This window comes from Petaurus breviceps, unplaced genomic scaffold (genome assembly GCF_028583685.1).
Source record: "Petaurus breviceps papuanus isolate PSGF00001 unplaced genomic scaffold, PetGlider_PUasm1.0 120, whole genome shotgun sequence".
Classification (NCBI taxonomy): Eukaryota; Metazoa; Chordata; class Mammalia; order Diprotodontia; family Petauridae; genus Petaurus; species Petaurus breviceps.
In genome coordinates this window covers 1,067,700-1,090,565 of record NW_027185627.1, presented here as the reverse complement: position 1 = coordinate 1,090,565, position 22,866 = coordinate 1,067,700, and the positions used below count along the sequence as shown (strand labels likewise).

Genomic DNA, 22,866 nt, shown 5'->3' with positions numbered 1-22,866 from the left:
TATGCAGACAAGGATATTTGTATCTTTGCCCATATAGTTGTTCCTATATTTCAGCCTCATTTCAGGTAGGTATGGTCTAAGATGCTGGAAGTTAGCTCTAGTCCAAAGCTGCTTTAATGACCATGCCTTTGACAATAGAACCTTTTCTGAACTTGTTCTTGGTTTTTCTTTCCTATTCCCTCCCAGCAATTTCCCAGGCTTGGATTTTGGACCACTACTTATGCCTTACTGTCTGCTCTTTATGCTTTTTGGCTAGCTCATAGGCTTCATAGACCCTTCATATCCATGCTTATCTTAGCTACTGGTCACTCATCTTCTTCACCACCTTCTCTGTCTTCCAATCCACACAAAGCTCCCCTCCTCCCACAATTCTACTTGTGTGAGATCTTTATTCTGTATTCACAACCTGATGCTTCCCATATCCCACCAGTTACCAAAAAAAATTAACCATGCCTTACTTTTCCTCTTTTCCTCCCCAGAGTACTTGGTTGTATTACTTTTCCATACCTGGAGAACACTTGGGCTTACTAGTGACCGCACCCAAGAACTAGAGCTGCCTACCTCCCTAAACCACCCCTACCCCTCATCTTTTATACTCCTCCTGCTTTTCATTCTCTCTACCTTAATAAACCATGTTCCCTTTTCTACCAACAGATGGATGCTGACAAGACAAATCACAACGAATCTTCCATTTATGATATTAACAATTCTGATGTTTCTGCTCTTGAGTTCCCCACCTCTATGGTGACCCCCATGCCTGAGGAGGTCCTCAATCTTGACGAATCCATCTTCTTTAAAGAACCCACCACTACAGCTCTCAATGCACAGATGCTAAGTAGATCTTCTACTTCTGAGGCCCAAATCAATGAAAAGGAAGAAGAGGCCCACAGTGCCGATGATCTTAAGAGTCCAGTGGAGAATTCACTCTCTTCAGACCACTTCCTTCCAACCAAATCTCCTTCCAAACAAACAACCATAAGAGAAAAATCCACAGCTAAAGAACACAAGAAACAGTATGAAGAAGGCATCAGCTATGACCACACCCAAACAAGCCATCAAAATACCCGAGGAAAGAAGATAGTGAAGAAACCAAGCCCACGTAATAACTGCTTCCCCAAAGCCTCCCTCAACACTCCCAAGTACAGGATCCATTCCTTATCCCAACGGCCCTCATTCATATCCCCAAACCCTTGCCCTAGAACCATCCTCACAGTCCTGAGACATACGCCTTCCCCCTTTATTCTTACTCCCCAAGCTACTCTTGTCTCCATCCCACAACCCCTGTTCAAAGCCTCAACCCTTCTTCTCCATCTCCACCTTCCTTCCCACTCCTTCAGGTTATAAAGACTTCACCTCCCAAGTTATAAGGATTTCCCCCCTACCCACAGGTTACACTGTACCTCTCCTCCCAAATTATATAACCCCATACCCTCTTTTTCATATTACATGACCTTCTCCCCATTCATCACCTGCCCTTTTGAGACTGCTCTTCCTATCAGATTATACAGTGCCCTCCCCCCTCTCTTCAAGCTTAAGTGCCCCTATCAGGTTATACAACCCTCTCCACCACCAAGTTAAACAGCCCCCTTCTTTTGGGTTCTACAGCTCCTCTCTGTTGGGCAGTTTTTTTGTTTTGTCTTATTTTGTTTATATAACAATTCTCTTAATTTTTAGTTTTTACATTTATTATTTATTTTTAACATTCTTCTCCATTTAAATTTTTGGTTCCAGATTCTCTCTTTCTTCCCATCACCCACTGAGAAGGCAAACAATATGATATCAATCACATTTGTGAAATCATGCAACACATATTTCCCTATTAGCCAAATGACCAAAAAAAAAAAAAGAAGAAAAAGTATGCTTTAGTTTGCACTCAGAGTTCATCAGTTCTCTCTCTGGAAGTTGACAGCACTTTTTCATTACAAGTCCTACGTAATGTCTTTGATCAGAGTAGCCATATCTTTCACAGTTGATCATTACGTTACTGGTACTGTGCACAATGACCTCCCTCCCAGTTCTTCTCTATACTTTGCATCAGTTCATATAGGTCTTGCTCCTTTTTTTCTGAAACAGCCCACCCCATCATTTAGTTTTTCATTTTTTAAATACATTGTTTTTTTCAATTACATGTAAAAATGTTTAATATTTTGTTTTTTCAGATTTTGAATTCCAAATTCTCTCCCTCCATCTCTTCCCTCTCCTTTCATTGAGGAGGCAAGTAATTTGTTATAGGTTATATATATGCATTGATGCAAAATATATTTCCATATTAGTCATGTTGTGAAGGAAACACAGACAAAAAAAAAGAAAAAATTTTAAAGTAAAAGAAAAAGCATGCTTTGATCTGCATTCAGACTCCATCAGTTCTTTCTCCGAAAGTAGATAGCATGTTTCACTATGAGTCCTTTGGAATTGTCTTAGATCATTGTATTGCTGAGCATAGGTAAATCATTCACAATTGATTATATTGCTGTTACTGTATATAATGTCCTCCTGGTTCTGCTCACTTCATTCAGCATCAGATGATGTAAGTCTTTCTAGGTTTTTCTGAAATCTGTCTGCTCATCATTTCTTATAGCACAATAGTATTCCATCACAATCATCTAACACAATTTTCATTCCCCAACTGATGGGCATCTATTCAGATTCCATTTCTTTGTGACCACAAAAAGAGCTGCTATAAATATTTTCATACATATAAATTCTTTTTCTTTTTTTAATCTCTTTGGAATACAGACCTGGTATTGTTGGTGTTGCTGGATCAAAGGGTATACACAGTTTATAGCCTTTTGGACATAGTTATTCATGTGAAAAAGTGTTTTGTAATTGTGTTCATATAGTTCCTGAGTTTGCCTTGGCAGGTAGATTCCCAAGTGTTTTATACTGTCTACAGTTATTTTATTTTATTTTATTTTTGTTAAGCAATCGGGGTTAAGTAACTTACTCAAGGTTACATGGCCAGGTGTTTCTGGGTGGGTGCTAAGTGTCTGAGCCTGGATTCGATCCACATGTCATCCTGACACTGGAGCCAGTGCTCTTACTCACTGTGCTACCTGGCCGCCCTGTAATGGGAATGTAAATTTGTAAGATCTTCCCTGCCCCTAGGCTAAAGTGCACCTGGAGCCTGGGGTGGGAGGCTTGTTTTTCAGTAGATACTTCCTGATTGGCCAGTGAATCAATAAGGTTGTTACATTCTCTGAGCCAGGAGAAGGCTATATAAGCCCTGATGTGTAGCTTTGTTTTGGGGCTCACTTTGAGAAGTGTTCTGTGATTTGATTCTGGGAAGCCGTTGTCCAGAGCCCCCCGGCTTTGAAATCCAGATGTTGTTTGGGATGGATGTAATGGTTGGACAGTTTGGAAATCTGTCTACTTGATCTGTTTCTCTATCTTGATAATTCTGTCTGTATACTATGAAGTTCAGGGTGCTGACCTTTTTCCCCTGAACTAGGTAAACGATACATATTTGACGGACTAAAATAAGCTTGTTAACCCATTTTGAGTTGCTTTCCTTTAACAAAGCAGATCTAAGAACCTGTGTTGGCAGCAAACCCTGAGGACGCTTGGGGTGCTTGCTGCTATACACACCTACAGTTATTTTAAATGGAATTTCTCTTTCTACCTCTTGCTGCTGGACTTTGTTGATAAATAAAAATGCTGATGATTTGTGAAGGTTTGTGTTATATCCTGCAACTTTGCTGAAGTTGTTAATTATTTCAACTAGTTTTTTAGTTGATCCTCCAGTACTCTCCAAGTACACCATCATATCCCCTGCAAAGAATGAGAGTTTTGTTTCCTCATTGCCTATTCTAATTTCTTCAATTTTTTTCTTCTCCTATTTCTTCTCATTGATACAGACAGCATTTCTAGTACAATATTCATTAATAATGGTAATAATGAGCATCCTTGCCTCACCCCTGATCTTACTAGGAATGCTACTAGTTTCAGGTATATGGGTGTTCAAGGAAGAGTAGTACCTCTGTTGTGAGGACTGCTGAGCCCTTTTCAGGGCTGCTTTCCACCTTTGGTGTCCTCCTGCCACCCACCTGCCTAGAGACCACAGGTTCCCAACCCCTGGCTTGTGGTATCACACTTCATGTATAAAACATGTACCCATTTTTACTTTATCTTGGTATATGACATAAGATGTTGGTCTATAACTAGTTTCTGTTGTACTGTTTTCCCATTTTTCCAGCAGTTTTTGTCAAATAGTGACAAAGTTTGGGTTTATGAGTTTATCAAACACTAAATTACTGTGACCATTTGTTACTTTGTCTTGTGAACCTAATCTATTCCACTGATCCACTCTTATTTCTTAGCCAGTACCAGATTGTTTTGATGATTACTGATTTATAATACAGTTTGAAATCTGGTACAGCTAAACCATCTTCCTTCACATTTTTTCATTGATTTTCACATTATTTTTTATTGATTCCCTCAATATTCTTGACCTTTTGTTCTTCCAGATGAATTTTGTTATTATTTTTTGTAGCTCTATAAAATAACTCTTTGGTATTTTCATTGGTATAGAACTGAATAAGTAAATTAATTTAGGAAGAATTGTCATTTTTATTATATTGGCTTGGCCTATACATGAGCAGTAGATATTTTCCCATTTGTTTAGATCTGACTTTATTTGTGTGAAAAGTGTTTTGTAATTGTGTTTACATAGTTCCTGGGTTGTTTGGGCAGGTAGCATCCCAAGTATTTTATATTATCTACAGTTATTTTAAATGGAATTTCTCTTCCTATCTCTTCTTTGAGCAGCCTTCTTTAAGGATCACATTGCTCTCCTCCTGGCCTAAGGAAGAGACTAGAAAAGGTCCTTAAAAAATTGTCTGCTTTACCTAACCTAACCCTGGCCTATTTGTCATGGAAGGCAGGGATCCTACCCTGAAGTCGAAACCCAAAAAATGTACGAAAACTTTCGTGAAGATGATTTCATTCACCATTGGTACATGGAATACATATATACTAATGGACAACTTAAAATCCAATAGACCTGAAAGATGAGCAGTTCTTGTTGCTAGAGAATTCAGCAGGTATCATATCCAAATGGCAACCCTGAGTTAAACAAAGCTGGAAAATGGAGACCAGCTTACCAAAGTTGGAGCTGGATACATTTTTTTTTGGAGTGGTCATAGTGATGGGGAGCACAGTGAAGTTGGTGTAGATTTTATAATCAAAACTAATCTAGTCAACTGGTTTATATGCCTCCCAAAAGGAGTGAATGACAGGCTCATGACAATGCGATTGCCACTTTCAGGAAAACACCATGCCAGCATCATCAATACATATGCTCCCACCATGACAAATCTGATGAGGTCAAAGAAAAATGTTATGAAGGTCTTGAGACATTCATTAAAGAGGACAAGCTTGTAATTCTAGGTGACTTTAATGTCAGAATAGGCACAAACTATCAGACATGGCAGAGAGTCCTTGAAAGGAATGAAGTCAGAAACAGCAACAATCACTTACTACTGAAGATTTTTTTGTGTCATAATCTCATCACTAACATCATCTTCTGTTTACCTAAATGCAACAAAACTTCATGGATGCACCCTCACAGTAAACATTGGCATTTAATAGACTATGTTATTATAAAGAGAAGGGACAGACAGAATGTGAGAGTGATGAAGGCAAGGTGTGGCACCGCATGCTGGATCAGTCATAGATTTATCCTCTCCAAGCCAATCATTTGCATTCAACAAAAGCAGTAGCCCTAAGGCAAGACAACAGCCAGAAAATTTAATGTCAACATATTAGGGCTCTCCTCCATGCCTAAACAATTTGTTACTGACTTACAGGGACAGCTGAGCCAAGACACGGTTGGCAACAGTGAAGCAGAAAAGGTGTGTATACAGTCCCACATTTACTCACAAACATTTGATGAAAATGATAGGGAAATTCAGAGGCTACTAAATGAAAAATGAGAACTCCACAGGGTTTATCAGCAGGATAATTCTTCCATCTCTAAGAAGGCAGCATTTAACTATCAGAAGTAAAGTATAAGTGAAGTGTAGAGAGATAGCAGGATTCTTGGCTCAGTAACAAGGCAGATGGAATTCAGTTTTAAGCATATAGTAACAATTCAAAGTGATTTTATGATACCCCAAAAGCTCTTTATGGGTCAAAGATCTATGGTGCATCTCAACTACTCAGCACTGATGTAGCCACTGATTGATTAGTGATAAGGGCATGATTGAGATGGACTAAATACTTGTATAATGTTCTTGGCAGACTGTCATCAATCAATGCTAAAGCCGTTGACCATATACTTCAGGTTGAAGTCTCTATCCAAACTTCCAACTGAAGAAGAGGTTTTGAATGCCATTAGGCTCCTCTCATGTGACAGAGCAACCTAGTACTGATTCTATTCCAGCTGAGATTTACAAGGCAAGAGGTCCATTGCTCATACAAAAGCTGACTGGGTTATATGGCAGAAGGGGGTTATATGGCAGAAGGAGGTTATCCCCCAGGAGTTCAAGGATGCCACCATGGTTTTCCATCTCTATAAAGGAAAGGGAAATGGGGGGTACCTCTCTTAGTCATTGCCAGCAAGATTCTTGCCAGAATCCTCATCAATAGGCTGATCCTTCACCTGGAATCCAATCATTTTCCTGGGAGCCAATGTGACTGAAAAACTGTTGATATGGTATTTCCTGCCTAAACAGCTCCAGAGGGAATGCCAGGAGCAGAACAAAGATCTGTATACCATAGATCTGACCAAGACCTTTGATGTTACTGTCAGTCATGAGGGCTTGTGGAAGACCATAGCAAAATTTGATTGCCTGGAGAATTTCATCAGTATTATATGCCAGTTCCAATGACGTGCTTACATCAGTTCTGCTTAATGGACGATGCTCTCATGCTTTCCCAGTCACCACTGCAGTAAAGCAGGGCTCTGTTCTTGCTCCCATACTTTTTAGCATGATGCTTTCAGTACTGTTATCAGACACCTACAGCAAAGACAAAAATGGTGTCAGGGTTAGCTACCACACTGACGCTAAGTTGTTTAACTTTAAAAGGATACAAGCTAAGACTAACGTGAAGGGAAAGTCAGTATGGAGCTTTTTGTTTACAGATGATTGTGCCCTCAATGCAGACTCTAAGGTAGAGAAGCAGCAGAACATGGATCATTACCCTACCACTTGTACTAATCTGGGCCTGACAACACCAAGAAAACAGAGGTTCTCCACCAGCCAGTACCACATTATCCATAAGTGGAATCATTAGCTACAGCAAATGGAGAAATTGTGAATGCTGGGTATAAGTTCACTTATACACAGCGTATACATAGATGATGAGGTTTGTGTCATGTTTTTAACAGAAATGAGTATTGTATTTTGTCAAAAACTTTTTCAGCATCTATTGAGATAATTATATGATTTTTGTTGTTTTGTCATTGATATGGTCAATGGTGCTGATAGTTTTCCTAATATTGAGCCAGTCTTGAATTCCTGGTATAAATCTCACCTGGTCATATCATATGATCTTTGTGATATATTGCAGCAATGACCTTGCTAGCATTTTATTTTAATTTCTGCATCAATATTCATTAGGGAAATTGGTCTATAGTTTTCTTTCTCTGTTTTTGCTCTTCCTGGTTTAGGTATCAGCACCATATTTAGTATGTAAAAGAAATTTGGTAGGACTCCTTTGCCTATTTTTCCAAATAGTTTATAAAATATTCAAATTAACTGTTTATTAAATGTTTGGTAGAATTCACTTGTGAATCCATCTGGTCCTGTTGATTTTTTCTTAGGTAGCTCATTATGGCTTACTCAATTTCTTTTTCTAAGATAGGCTTAAGTATTAACCTTAATACTTTTCTTCTTTTGTTGTCCGTTCATTTTTCCAGTCTACTTCTTGAATTTTAACTTTATATTAAAGTTGGGCTCTACTCCTGGAGTGTATTTTCATGCTGCTGTTTTTAGAGCTAGTTCGGGGGGTGGGGGGGGCAGGGTTCACTTCTTCCAAGGTGATATGATGCAAGGAGAGGTGTAGTCACTGCTCTCTTATCCTGTGCTCTGGTCTGTGAGTGACCACAAGCACTCTTTTCTGCCCTGGAACTGTGAGCAGGATCCCTGCTCCTGCTAGTACACCTCCTTACCGTAGAACTGAAATCTGGAACCTAATACAGACAATGTGATAGAGTCTTGATCCCAGGGCCAGCAAAGAGTTTCCTATAATCTCTTTCTGATAAGTTTTCCAACCCTGTTACTTACTGTCTGTGAGCTGACAGCTCCAGCAGCCATGACCTGCTGCTGACTCTCTGGCAGAGCCTGGGCTGGCTCTTGGCCTTCACTGGATTGTACTTCCCTCTCATCCCTTTGATCCGGAGCTTTCCTGCTGAATTTCTAACTCATTTTGAGCTGGGAAATTGTTTCACCCTGTCCTTTTATTGCTTCTGCCACTTCAGAATTCATATTCAGGTATTATTTTATTGTTGTTTGGAGAAGAGTTTAGAAGAGCTCAAGCAAGTCCCTGCCTTTATTCCACCAGCTTAGTTCTGCCCCATCTCCCCTATCATTTCTTACCATACAATAGCACTCTATCACAATCCTATGCTACAACTTGTGTAGCCATTCCCCAATTGATAGGCATCCCCTCAATTTCTAGTTCTTTGCCATGACAAAAATAGCTGCTATAAATATTTTAATACATAAAGGTCCTTTTCCTTCTTCTTTTATCTCTTTGGGGCACAAACCTAGACTGGATCAAAGGGTAGGCACAGTTTTATAGCCTTTTGGGTGTGGCTCCAGATTGTCCTCCAGAATGGTTGGACTAGCTCACTATTTCACCCACAATTCATTAATGTACCTATTTTCCTTTATCCTCTCCAGTATTTTTCATTTCTGGTACATTTCTGTGGTTTTAATTTGCATTTCTCTATTCAATAGTGATTTAGAGCATTTGATTTCTTCCTCTAAAAACTGTCTGTTCATATCCTTTGACCATTTATCAATTAGGGAATGACTCTTATTTTTATAAATTTGACTCAGTTCCCTATATATTTGAGAAATAAGGCCTTTATCAAAGGAATTTTCTGTAAATATTTTGTATTAATTCATTGTTTATGGTACCTGTTAGCAAAATGTAGTTTCCCTTCTTATCTGTTTTGATTTGGTCTATCTTCTCTTTTACTTTGTCTGAGATCACGATCGCTACCCCCAGCCCTCTTCACTTCAGTTGAAGCATTATATATTTTTCTCTAACCATTTATTTTAACTCTGTGTGTGTCTTTCTGTCCCAAGTATGTCTCTTGTACATAACTTTTTGTTGGATTACAGTTTCCAATCCATTCTGCACTCAGTTTATTTTCTATGGGTCAGCTCATTCCATTTCACATTCACATTTATGAACAATAATTACATTTCTCTCCATCCCATTTTCCTCTCTTTATCCTTATCTCTATCTTTTTATCTTGTCCCACCTCAAAAGTCTATCTTGCTAAGGGTGGCCAAGTGGCTCAGCAAGTAAGAGCACTGGCTCCAGTGTTGGGATGACCTGGAGATCAAATCCTGGGCTCAGACACTCATCACCACACCCAGAAATAACTGGCCGTGTAACCTTGAGCAAGTTACTTAACCCTGATTGCTTTAAAAAAAAAAAAGTCTATCTTGCTTCTGATCACTGCCTCCCCCAACCTGCCCTCCCTCTTATAATCACTCCCACTCCAGTATCTCTTTTCCCCTTCCCCTAGTATCTCTCTATTGGGTAAGATAGATTTCTATATCCAACTGAGTGTGTGTGTGTGTATATTCTTTCCTCTTTGAACCAATTCTGATAAGAATGAGATTCAAACATTGCCCATAACCTCCTCCTATTTTCCCCTCTACATAAAAGCTCTTCTTTGCTTACCTCCTTTGTGCAAGAAAATTTGCCCCATTCTACCTTTCTCTTTTCCCTTCTTCCTGTACATCCCTCTTTCTCCACCCCTACATTCTTTTTCTGAAGATCATCCTAACATAGTCAACTCAAACCCATGCCCTCTGTCTATGAAGACTCCTCCTAATTGCCCTAATAATGATAAAGTTCTGAAGAGTTACATGTATCATCTTCCCATATAGGAATGTCCCTTATGATTACTCTTTCATGTTTAGTTTTTTATGCTTCTCTTGAATCCTATGGTTGAATGTCATATTTTCCATTCAGCTCTGGTATTTTCATCAGGAATACTTGAAAATCCTCAATTTCATTAAATATCTGCTTTTCCCCTAAAGAATTCTATTTGATTTTTCTGGGTAGATGATTCTTGGCTGTAATCCTATGTCCTATGGCTTCCATAATATCATATTCTAAACCCTCTGATCCTTTCACATGGCAGCTGCTAAATTTTGTGTGATCCTGACTGTGATGGGACATTTGAATTGTTTCTTTCTGGCTGCTTGCAATATTTTCTCCTTGACTGGGAGCTCTGAAATTTGGCCATCATATTCCTGAGAGTTTTTATTTTGTGATCTCTTTCAGTAGATGATTTGTAGATTCTCTCAATTTCTATTTTACCTCCTGGATCTAGGAAATCAGGACATTTTTTCATGATATTTTCTTGAAAGATGATGTCCAGATTCTTCCTTTGATCATGACTAATTATCTCTCCTTGATCTATTTTCCAGGTCAGGTGTTTTTTGAATGAGATATTTCACATTTTCTTCTATTTTTTTCTTTTGACTTTGTGTTATTGTTTCTTAAAGTCTCATGGAGTCATTAGCTTCCACTCACCCAATTCTAAGGGGTTATTTTCTTCAGTGAGATTTTGTGCCTCTTTTTTCCATTTGATCAATTTACTTTTTAGGGAGTTCTTTTCTTCAGTGAATTTTACACCTAATTTTCCATTGAGACTTTTATGCTTTTAAATTCTTTCCTTCAATGAAATTTTTTTGTCTTTTTTATCATTTGGTCTATTTTGTTTTTTTAAGGTGTTATTTTCTTCAGTATTTTTATGCTTCTTTTACCAAGCTGTTAATTCTTTTTTTGTAATTTCTTTGCATCACTCTTATTTCTTTTCTCAATTTTTCCTCTACCATTTTTATCTCTTTAGATCTTCTGGGAATTCTTTCTGTCTTTGGGTCCAATTAGCATTTTTCTTTGAAGTCTTGCTTGCAGCTGTTTTCATATTGTTGTCTTTTTTTAAGTTTAAGTCTTTTTCTTCTCTGCCACCACAGTAGTTTTATATAGTCAAGTTCTTTTGTTGTTATTGTTGTTGTGCTTATCTTCCCAGCCTATTTCTTCACTCTGAACTTTATGTTAAAGTTGATCTGTATTTACCTGGGGTTGGGGATGCACTGTTCCAAGCTTCAGGCTTTTATGTGCTGTTGTTTTCAGAGTCAGTTCTGGGGGTCTGCAAGTTTTCAATGCTTCCAAAGTAGTGTGATCCTGGGAGAGGTGTGATCACTGCTCTCCTGGTCTGTGTTCCAGTCTTTACCCAGGAAGGGCCTCTGCCCCACTGCAGCCCCAATTACTAGTGCTCTTCTTGGTCCTGGAACTGAAACCAGGGCCCCTGCACTCCTCTGACTGGATGAAAAGCACTCCTGTCCATCCTGGAACTGCAATTCAGAATTGCTTATGGGCAATAGAGTTGCTAATCAGTGCCAGATGCACCCAGTGTCAGCAAAAGATCCCCTGTGATTTCTTTATGACCAGTTGTCCAACCCACTTACCATATCTGGGCTGAGAGCTCCTAAATCTGCTACTGTTGCTGCTATCATGGATAAATTCCAGGCCAGTAGAAGAGCTTCTAACCAATGCTTTCATCCAAAAAATTCATATATACTACAGCATTGTGATCTATACATTCTCTATTGTGAACCATGTACCCTTAGAGAACACCAATTATATATCTAGAAGGAAGGAATATTGAGGGGAAGGGAGGAAAGGGATTCAGAGTTTAGTCAAGAGAGGATGGAAGAAGAAATGCAGATACCCAGTCTCACTCTCTGGAAAGAGTCCTGCAGGCTGTACCATTGGCTTGACTCCAAAGAGGAAAAAAGATTGGCATAGCAAAGAACCATATGATCTGAGGAGCAACGTATGTCTAATGCTTCCCTAATACTATGTGTATAGCTCCCAAGAGAAAGTGAAACCCAAAAGGAATAGAATTATTTAATGCCTCCTAGAAGGAGGAACAGAGTTTTTCCCAACTGTTGAGGAACTTTGGCATAATCCCATATGTTTTCCATTGGGTTAAATAAAAATCTGTCATATTCAATGTCTCATTACTTTGAATGCTTGCAAAGTAGCTGAGACCCCTTTTGGGAAAGAGAAATAAGTAAAATTCTTATATTCCTAGGGTAAACCTTAGGTAGAGACATAAGTCAAACAGCCTTTGTGAGAGGCTCTATACCTAGTTCACAGGTATGAGGGGAAAAGGCTTAGTTAACCACACCTATCACATAAGAATTTTAGAGTTAGTTATAGAACTTCCTTCTCCTGTGATGACATCAAGGGTTACACAATTATATGTAGTTTGGTTTTGTGGATAATATTGTGCTTGAGTAATAAACAATTTGTCCCTCAATGCCACCTTGTGGTAAAGCACATCTTCAACATTGGCAGACAAATTAACGTTGGCAAAGAATATGGATTATATTCATTGGAATGTTCCTTATATTGGGTGGGGTGAACTCCAGGAGCATTGAATCAGTAGCCTAAGAAGGTAATACTAGGAGTTCAGAAATCTCATTTCTATGTTCACCTATCAAAGTCTAAAACTACTCTGACCTTTCTGAAGTCTTTCAGTGAGTATAATCTCTGTTAATCAGTGGTTATGACATCACTGAAATATAGTGCCACTTTCAGAATCCTAAAAATCAGACCTGCCATGAAACATTGGAAAATTCCAGGACCAAATAAGATGGAGAACTAAGCATTTTCTTCATTCCTCACTAGCTCTCAAAAAAATCCTCCAAAAAGAAGAATTGAATGCCAGAGGAAAATAACTTACAGCTCTATCCATAGTCCAAGACACTAAGACACCTAACAAGACTTGGGAATTCATATCAGAGAACACTAAGTTCTAAGTCACTCACAAAACCCACCCAAAATTAGTCCCCCGATTCAAACAAGATGCACAATCCAACTTACTAGTTTGTGCTTTGAGATCCAATCCATTGAGCAATCTCCCTGCTGCTTCAGTCTCTGCCAGGAAATTTTGTCCCTGCTCTTATCACCATTCTGTAACAACAACTAGAAGAATCCAGTTCTGACCACCCTTTTTCAGAGGAGGGAGAGTCACAGGAAAGTAGAAGTATATTCTCTCTAGAATAGCAGTGCCCAACCAGAGAACTAAAGAACAAAAGAAGCTAGGGGAAGACACTAGCAAGCATGCATAGGGGACTGCACCAGGACTAAAATAAAGGGCCTGACATCCATCTAGGACCAGTTCTGTTCTATCCCCACAAAATGTTCATATTATAGGAACTGAGATGAGTGAAAAATAGAAAGATACGTAGATAACTTTGAGGTTTAGCCCCTAGAGGACCATCATCATAGGGGAAGGAGTCAGAAAGTGAGGAACAAGGAAATGTAAGAAAAAAAACTAAAATTTCCCAAAATCTCAAGAAGAAGAAAACTAGAAAACAGGCAGATAAATCAATAGAGGAGATATTAAAATAAAAGGGAAGATGTTCATCAAGACATCTAAAAGAATGCAAGCATCTCCAAATAACTATTGCAAAACAAAGGAAATAGAACCAACACCTGATGACAGAGAAGACCCTGTGAATTCCCCAGAGAGTATAGAATTGCTGCAGGATGTTCCCAAAGGGCTCAGGAGGAAAATCAGAATCTTAAAACAAGAAGCTAAAAATGAGCAAATTGCAGCACAGCAGAAATAATTGACAGAATAGAAAGACTTGAATCCATGGTGGCAAATCTCTCTAAAGAAGCAAAGGAGAGAACAATTAAATGATTGGTAATACAAACATGCTGAAGTGAAAGACAATCTGGAAGAGAAAAAGAATGTCCAAAAAAATGTGATCCCTATATGAGCAAAATTCATTGATCTCAGAGGTAAGCAAAGAGACAACTTAAAGATTTTAAGTCTCCCAGAAGAATATGACAGATTAAAAAAAAACCCTAAGCACCATAATGCAAGAAAAAAAACTCAAGAAAGTTGCAAAACTTCTGAATATATAAAACAAAGCACCGACTGAAACAATTCACAGATACCTCCGGAAAATCTCAGACCCAGCAAAAGGTTAGAATGAATATGTTGATCTTGAAATGCTTCTCACTGTGTTGTTATTGTTTGGTTACCTGAAATAGAATTATCAGGGTTTAACCACCAATAATAGTTATCCCTTCCACATCACAGTGGTTAGGGGTGCAGTGCCCCCATAATCTGGAAACTCCATGTAAAATTTTTTGGTCCTCCCTTTGTATCAGAGAAAAAGTCTGAACTTTTATTATTATTTTTCTTTTATGGGGTGTTTACAGTACCTAATTGTAAAATTTGGGTTAATATCATACAAGAATATACGTGTGTGTGTGTGTGTGTGTGTGTGTGGTTTCTGAGTTTCTAAATTTTTCTGTGTTATCTGCTAGTCTTGGCATGTTGTCTGCAGCTTCCATAAAACTCCCCAAAAATTCCCATAATTTTTTTGTGCCGGCCCACAATATATCAAAAACCACAATGGGTAAAGTCAAAAGGTGGACATGATAACTGTATTGGAGAAGTTTTCTAAAGACCTGAAAGAAAAGCAAAGAGTTTATTGATTGAAAGTATCAATGATACTGAAGTTCTTTATTCACAGTGCACTTGTAATGTCTACAATATTTCACGTTTAACTTACAAGATTTTAAAAATAAAGGTAAACTCTCACTCACTGTGGAAAAGAAGAATATTTCCATATCCTTCTATATTACTATAATACTAATTTTAAATGGTGCCTTGGAAAAGTCCTTTTCTCACATGAGGTAGGTAATATATTATTACCCATTATATAGATGAAAAAGCTGAATCTCCAAAAGTAAAGTGGCTTACCCAAGGTTAGTAAATGTCAGAGTCAATATTCAAGCACATTTCTCCTGACACCCTAAGTTTCTTGTTCCTTCCACAGTGTCTCTCTTGGTATATTATTACCCTCCCTCTAAATCATAAAATTCCTTTTCCTCCAAGCCACATGAACATTCTTTCTTCTGGTAACCCAGAGCCAACCCCCCCCCCAAGTTATTTGTTCCCCATCCTCTCCCAGATTACTTACATGTCTCTCTTCCCTCAGGTTCCATGAACATCCTTCCCCCCAGGTTACAGGGCTCCCCAGGTTATGTGGCCCACTCCCCACAGGTTACACATTGCGCCCCATCGCCCCAGCCGACAAACCAGAGGTACTAGCAGTTGCCAAGGCTATGCACAGGGAGAAGTTTGGAAATCGTGTAAAGCAGCTTTTCCAGTGGGAGAAGGATGCCGCACTGAAAGCCATCCAGTCAGGTGAGCCTCAGCAGGGGGAAGAGGGAATGAGGGGATCTGGAAAGATAAGACTGAATGGGGAAACTAAGGTCCATTCAGGGAGAGAAACCTTAGTTTCCCACACACAGATGAACCATAGAAATCCAAGAACCATTTATATAGGTAAAGAGGACCTGATAGCATACAGGTAAGGCAAGAAGGAAGGAGAAGGAGGAGGAGGGGAAAGATCAACATGACCATTCAGTTCCAAGAAAAACACAGCTGGTCCTGAAATATCTGCAGACCCAGTTCCATAGGATGTGTACAGAACAACATGGATTTACATTAATCAGTCATCAAACATTTATTAAGTGCCTACCATGATCCAGGTACTGTACATGACACTCTATTTCTGTAAACAATATTCATGTTATAAATCCGCCTGTAACTATGCTGTCCTGTAAAAATTAAGGTAGTCTGCATATAGTTGTCCTTTTGGGGACATCTGGCTTCGGGCCCAACTGGGGAAGTCACAGTCATATGTGATAGTCAAGGCTAGGGGAGGCAGCTAGCATGGAGGTTAGTCAAGATACAAAAGGACCAGTGACCTGGTCAAAAATCAAGTGGGCAAGTTTCAGGGCTGCCAGAAACAGCAAGTCATAATTTGGTCCAGGAACTGAAGGCAATGGCTCCTAGATCAGAGAGAACTTTAGACCAAGGCAGCTTAGGAACCCTAATGAATTATCGAGGGGAATTCTCCTTGAGATTTTTTGTCTTCCCCTAGGCCTACGTGGGAGGCTCTGCCCTCTTGGGCACATTTTCAGGTTCTTAAAAGGATCTAACTCATGTCTTTTGGGTTTGATTCCTATGGAAATTAATAAGTATTCACACTCATCCCCAAGAACTTTGGGTTCTTTGCATCAGATGGGAAGGCCACATTTTTTAATTCCATGGCAGTCCATGGTGGTGGTTGTCCTAACTTCTTGAAGAGGACCAAAATGGCATCACTATGTTCGAGTCAAGTCACAACTGTGGCTAATCAGACTAACATGAACTCAGAGTACTCTACCACAGGTTGGACACAAATAGTCCATACGAACATTTGAGGTGTATTCTCTAAATCTGCACATCTCACATTTCTTTTGAGCTACTTCAATTCTGCTTCCTCATAGAGCACAGTACCTTCTTTGATGAGGGCGTGCCACACTGGGGGGTCCTCTGCCAATGTCTCCCATGTCACAAATCAATTCTATAGTTAAGAGTATGACCTTGAAAGTGTCATTGTATCACTTGTTCTGACCAAAAGGTGAGCCCTTACCCTGTGTGAGATCTCCATAAAATAGACTTTTGGGCAAGCATACATTTGGCATTTGAACATCAGAGCTGCATTTTCTGCAGTAGAGTTTGAATGCTTGGCAGTTAAGTTCAAGTGAGGACCTCAGTGTCTGCTACCTTATCTTGCCAGGTGATCTTCGGAATCTTCCTAGGACAATTCAAATGGAAGCAATTCAGTTTCCTGGCATAGCACTAATAATAACATCCAGGTTTCACAGGCATACAACAATGAAGTCAGCACAAGGGCTCTGTAGACCTTCAGTTTCATAGTCAGTCTAATACCTCTTCTCTCCTACACTTTCCTTTGGAGCCTTCCAAACACTGAACTAGCTCTGGCAATGCATGAGTCAACCTCATTATCAATTTGTACATCCCTAGAAAGTATACTACCAAGGTAAGTGAACTTATCCACAGTATACAAAAGTCTATTCGCTGTAATTGATGATTCCACATAGGGATAGTGTGGTGTTGGCTGATGGAGCACCTGTGTTTTCTTGGTGTTAATTGTTAGGCAAAAAGTAGCACAAGCAACAGCAAATTGACCCATATTTTGCTGCATCTCAGCCTGAGTCTGAATTGAGTGCACAATTATCTGCAAACAAAAAAAAATCACACACCAACTTTAGTCTTGGCTTGTAACCTTGTCAAGTTGAAGAATTTACCATCCGTGCAGTAGCTGACTATCATGCCATGTTTGTTTTAACTGAAGGTGTTTTGACAACATGGCTGAAAACATCATGCTAAAAAGCATGGAAACAAGAACACTTGTTTCACTGCACTGGTGACTGGGAAAGTGTCACAGTATTGAGTGTTATCCAGAAGCCAGGCAAGCATGCCGTTATGAAATTGATAAACAATACCAACGAACTTCTCCCAACAACCAAATTTTGACATGATTTTCCATAAACCATTGTAACTGACAGTATCAAAGGCTTTGGTCAGATCTACAAACATTGTGTACGGATCTCTGTTCTGCTCCTGACATTTCTTCTGGAATTGTTGGACAGCGAAAACTGTATCAACCATTCCTCAGCCCTTTCTGAAGCTGCACTGGCTCTCAGGTAGATGACCATCTTCCAGATGAAGGATCAGCCTATTAAGGAGGACTCTGGCAAGAATCTTGTCTGCAATGGCTAAGAGAGAGACCCCTCTCTGATTGTCGTCACAGGACAATCTATTCCTTTACCTTTATAGAAATAGACAATGGAGGCATCCTTGAACTCCTGGGGACTGACCTCTTCTTGCCATACAACCCAAAAATTTCAGTCAGCTTTTGTAGGAGAGTGGACCCCCTACCTTGTAAATCTCAGCTGGAATAGAATCAGCACCAGGTGCTTTGCTGCATGAAAGGAGCCTAATGGCATTCAAAACCTTTTCTTCAACTGGAACTTCATCTAGGGAGGGACTGACTTCAAACTGAGGTAAATAGTCAGTAGCTTCAGCACTGATTGATGATGATCTGTTCAGAACACTATGGAAGTGTTCAGCTCATCTCTCCTGGATCATGTCTTGATCACTAACCAGTGTGGCTACATCAGTGCTAAGTAGGTGAGATGCACCATAGGTCTTTGACCCATAAATAGCCTTCAGGGCATAATAAAAGTGCTTTGGAATGTTACAATCGCATAAAACTGAATTTCATCTGCATTAGTACTGAATCAAGAATCTCTCTAACTTTGTTTGTACTTTACTTTTGATGGAATTAAATGCTGCCTTCTTAGAGATGGATGAACCATTCTGCTGGTAAACCCTGTGGAGTTCTTGTTTTTCATTTATCAGCTTCTAGATTTCCCCATTATTTTCTTCAAACCAGTTTTGATGTTTGTGAATGTTCTGACCCAGATGAGCAAATGCAATGCTGTACACCAAATCTCTGAACGCTGCCCACTCGTTTTCTGCTCCACTGTTGCCAACTGTGTGTTGGCTCAACTTTCCCTCTAATTTATTGACATTTATCTTTCTGGTAGTCGTTTTGTCTTGGTGCAGCTGCTTTTGTTGAATGCAAATATTTAGTTTGGATAGGCTAAGTCTCTGATCAGCCCAGCACTCTGTACCACATACTGTCTTCATCACTCTCACCTCCTTTCTGTCTCTTTTCCTTACAAGCATGAAGTGTATTAAATGCCAATGTTTGCTGCAAGGGTGTATCCACTCAGTTTTATTGCATGTAGGAAAATGAAAGACAATGTTAGTGATGAGGTAGTGAGATGTATAAACCTTCAGTAGTAAGTGATCTCTTTTGAATCTGTTGCTCTTTCCAACTCCATTCCTCCTAAGGACTCCTTGCCATGTCTGGTAGTATAAATCTACTCTAGCATTAAAGTCACCCATACTTATAAGTTTATCCTCTTTCAGCACATTGATGATAAGGGCCTCCACGTCTTCATAAAATTTTTCTTTGACCTCATCAGGGTTTGTCATGGTAGGAGAATAAGCACTGATGATGGTGTCGTGGAATTTTCCTGCAAGTGGCAATTGCATTGTGTAATGGTAATGTAATTCCCTTTTGGTTGGCAAAGGTAGCAGGTACTTAGCACTTAGTGGGAAACAGAAGGTATGAACTCCTGTCTCCTGTTACTGACGTAACAGGAAAGGGTTAGCTGAGACAAGAAGCTAATGCTGTGTTGTGTATATAAGAAAAGCCCCAAAGAGGCACAGTCATAATTTCTTGGGACAAGCATCTGGTGGCAGAGCAGCTACAGAAGAGAGAATGAAGAACTGAGCCAGAATTTTCTGAGAATGTGTGGTGGTGGAGCTTCTTCTGAAAAGGAGCCTAGGAGCCTGGAGCCAGGAGCCCAAGTGACTGAGGAAGCATGACTGTGATAGTTAGACTTTGTTTGTGGCTTGGTTGAGCCTTGAATTCCCTGGAGCAGAAATTGTGAAGGATCCGACATGCAGCAGACCCTGTGAACTTCAGTGTGGAGCAGGACCTGCCCAGAGAGCTGGACAAGGAACTGGGAGCTGTCTGCCATTGAACCCAGGTGACAGTCTGGTGAATCCAGGTAGAATCTGGCACCATGGAAGGGGATCCAGGGAATCTAAGAACAGACCCCAAATCAAGATGAAAAGACCTCCCCCTGGGTACTGAGTAATGATTAAATTTGTAGGTTACTAGTGACCTAGGGGTAGAGGGTTTGTGTATGATACTTAGTAACTGATTACTGAATAAGTGACTGAGTTAATCAAGTTGCCCCATGAGTGGAAGACTTTGACTATTGTACTCTGAGACTATATTGTGATACTGATTGAGTTAACTTAAGACTTTGCCTCATGAGTGGAAGACTTTGACTATTGTACTTTGAGATGATTGTTCTTTGTTCTAAATATTGTGACCACTTTGGTGAAAACTATGTGGCCATTTTAATGATAAGCTGTTAGTGAATATAAGTTGTAATATTGTGAATGCTGTACCTTGATTTTCTGTGAATTTTTTGCTTTGATTTGTTATAGAATAAATAGAGTGTTCACTATACCATGTAATCAGAACCTTAAAAGCTGTTCACAGTAGCAGTTCTTCTGAAAAGCTTCTGTGCATGGCATTACACATTGTCATTAGCCTATTGTTCACCCTTTTTGGTAGGCATACAAGCTTGTTGACTAGATTAGTTTTGATAGCAAAATTAAATACACCAGCTTCACAGTGCTCCCCCTCACCATGACCATTCCAGAAAAATGTGTATCCAACTCTAACTTCAGTAAGTTGACCTTCATTTACCAGCCTTTCTTCACTCAGGGCTGTTATTTGTATCTGATACCTTCTGAATTCTCTTGCAACAAGGGCTGGTCATGTTTAAAGTCTTCCAGATTTCTTATTGTATATAAGTGTACACACATTCTATGTGCCAATGGTGAGTGGAATCAACTTTGCAGAAGTTTTTGTACATGTTTTTGTGTTTTGGCTGCAAGGTGGGATCCCTGCCTGCTAAGGTAATCAGGTCAGAGTTTGGTAAGCAGAAAATGTTTAGGGCACTTTTTCTAGCTCGTTCCTCACAACAGGAAGTAAGTAGGATGATCCTTAAAAGGCTGCTCAGACACCCAGGGGCTGCCATATCCCACTGCTGCTTCCAATGAGAAACTACCCTATGGCCTGGGCCACCAATGTGCAGGGTTGTGACTACAGCTCCCAGTGTATCCCCAAACTGCCGCTTAGTCACTTGCCTGTCACCACAGGACTTTGAGATAGGTAAAAATGGTAAAGTGGTATGGGTGATGTCTCGATACACATAAGCTGGAGTTAAATGAGGCAGAGTTGCACTAAGTCATCAGCCTCACTCTCTCTTCCAGAGCCATCACAGTCCAGTGGCAGGGCAAAGTCAAGACAACTGGTAACGGCCCAAAATGTAATGGATGACCTTGGCATCTTCAATGTCTGACCAATCTCTAAGCACTCCATGGCATTTACTTCAGCTGCCTTCATGGCCCTCAGAACAAATTGTTCTCATTCCACCAGGGGAAGTCTTCACATGCTTGGGGTGGACACCCCCCTAACTCACGGATGGGTTTGAGACCCCCTGGTTACCCTCAGCCTGGTTTTTAACCCCTTTGCTGAAACAGCTTACTGGAGTGTGGCTACTATACATGCTACAGCTTCTTAGAGCCACTGGTGAGAGCTGGGCAGATCAGGTAGACACCAGAGGTGGAAAGCAGCCCTGGAAAGGGCTTGGCAGCCTTCATGCCAGAGGAGCTAGTCTTTCCCAAACACACCCTACACCTCAGGGGGTTACATGAGGAGCTTCCTCTAAGAAGAGGCTAATTAGGAGGACTCTATCCTTGTCATCATCATACAGCTCTTTCTTTTTTTTGTTGTTTTTTGGAGGGGTGAAGGCAGGGTAATTGGAGTTAAGTGACTTGCCCAAGGTCACACAGCTAGTAAGTGTTAGTGTCTGAGGTCAGATTTGAACTCAGATCCTCCTGACTCCAGGGCCAGTGCTCTATTCACCACGCCACGTAGCCACCCCATATAGCTCTTTCTCTGGGGCCCTTTCAGTCCTGGGTCAAAGACTGGGGTTCCTAACAATTCTTTGATATGAATAATCTATTTAGACATATTGTGTATTAGTGTAGCACATATATTAAATCTCTATCTTCTGCTCTACCTATCTACCATGTGTAAGCATGTGTATGTGTGTAAGCAAATGTATATGGATCAATTGACATTTGTAAACTTCTTTTTTTTTTCTTTTAAAAAGCAATCAGGGTTAAGTAACTTGCTCAAGGTTGCACGGCCAGTTATTTTCTGGGTGTAGTGCTGAGTATCTGAGCCCAGATTTGATCTCCAGGTCATCCCGATACTGGAGCCGGTGCTCTTACTCGCTGAGCCACCTGGCCGCCCCTAAGCAATGGGGGTTAAGCAACTTGCTCAAGGTTTCACAGCCAGGTGTTTCTGGGTTGGTGCTAAGTGTCTGAGCCTGGGATTCGATCCCTAGGTCATGTCGACACTGGAGCCAGTGCTCTTACTTGCTGTGCTACCTGGCCGCCCCTAAACTTCTTGATCTATAGATATGTAGATATCAAACATGTATGCTGAGTTAAAATATCCCTTCTCTTTATTCAGACATTATATGCATGTTATAATATGATGTGAAGGGTAGAGGCCTACCAGCTGGTTTAGGCCAGGTGTTACAAGTGACAGGGGAAGAAAAACACTTGTCTTCTGCCTATACTGCAATTACCAACCAAAACTCTTACAGAGTTTTATGCATAACCCTAGAGAGCAGCACATTCAAGCTAGTCATCCACTGACACTAAGAAGGATACTTAAAACCACGTGAAAAGGCAGACCACCTATTTTCTAAGATTAGTGGTCATTGCTGGATTTCACTGTTCTATTTTTTTTCTTTTTTCTTTTTTTTAGTTTTTTAGAATTTTTTTAATTTAAATTTAAAAATTATTTTCCATTCAGGGAACAAACAAGCATTTCAATAACACGGATAATTAAAAAAAAGATAATTGTACATTAAACCACAAATTTACCATGTACAATTTGCTATTCCTTCTAAATATACAACAAAGTTATCATGTAAATGTTTTTTTGCTATTTTTTCTTCCCTCCTTGCCCCCACCCCAGAGATGCACACTAACTATGCACACCATTAGACACCAATAAGCATATATGTTATTCTATATATACTTCTATTCATTGG

At 39.8% G+C, this 22,866-nt stretch overlaps 1 protein-coding gene across 1 annotated transcript in view; it reads left to right on the top strand.

The window, feature by feature from the left end:
• Positions 1–593: 593 nt before the first annotated feature.
• Positions 594–22,866, top strand: part of FAM221B (family with sequence similarity 221 member B) — a 52,024-nt gene continuing 29,751 nt past the window's right edge. The window contains exons 1-2 of the mRNA XM_069089946.1: positions 594–1,099; positions 15,287–15,430. Of these exons, the coding sequence (XP_068946047.1) occupies positions 655–1,099; positions 15,287–15,430 (589 nt within the window). The 5' untranslated portion in view covers positions 594–654. The remainder of the gene's footprint in view (positions 1,100–15,286; positions 15,431–22,866) is intronic.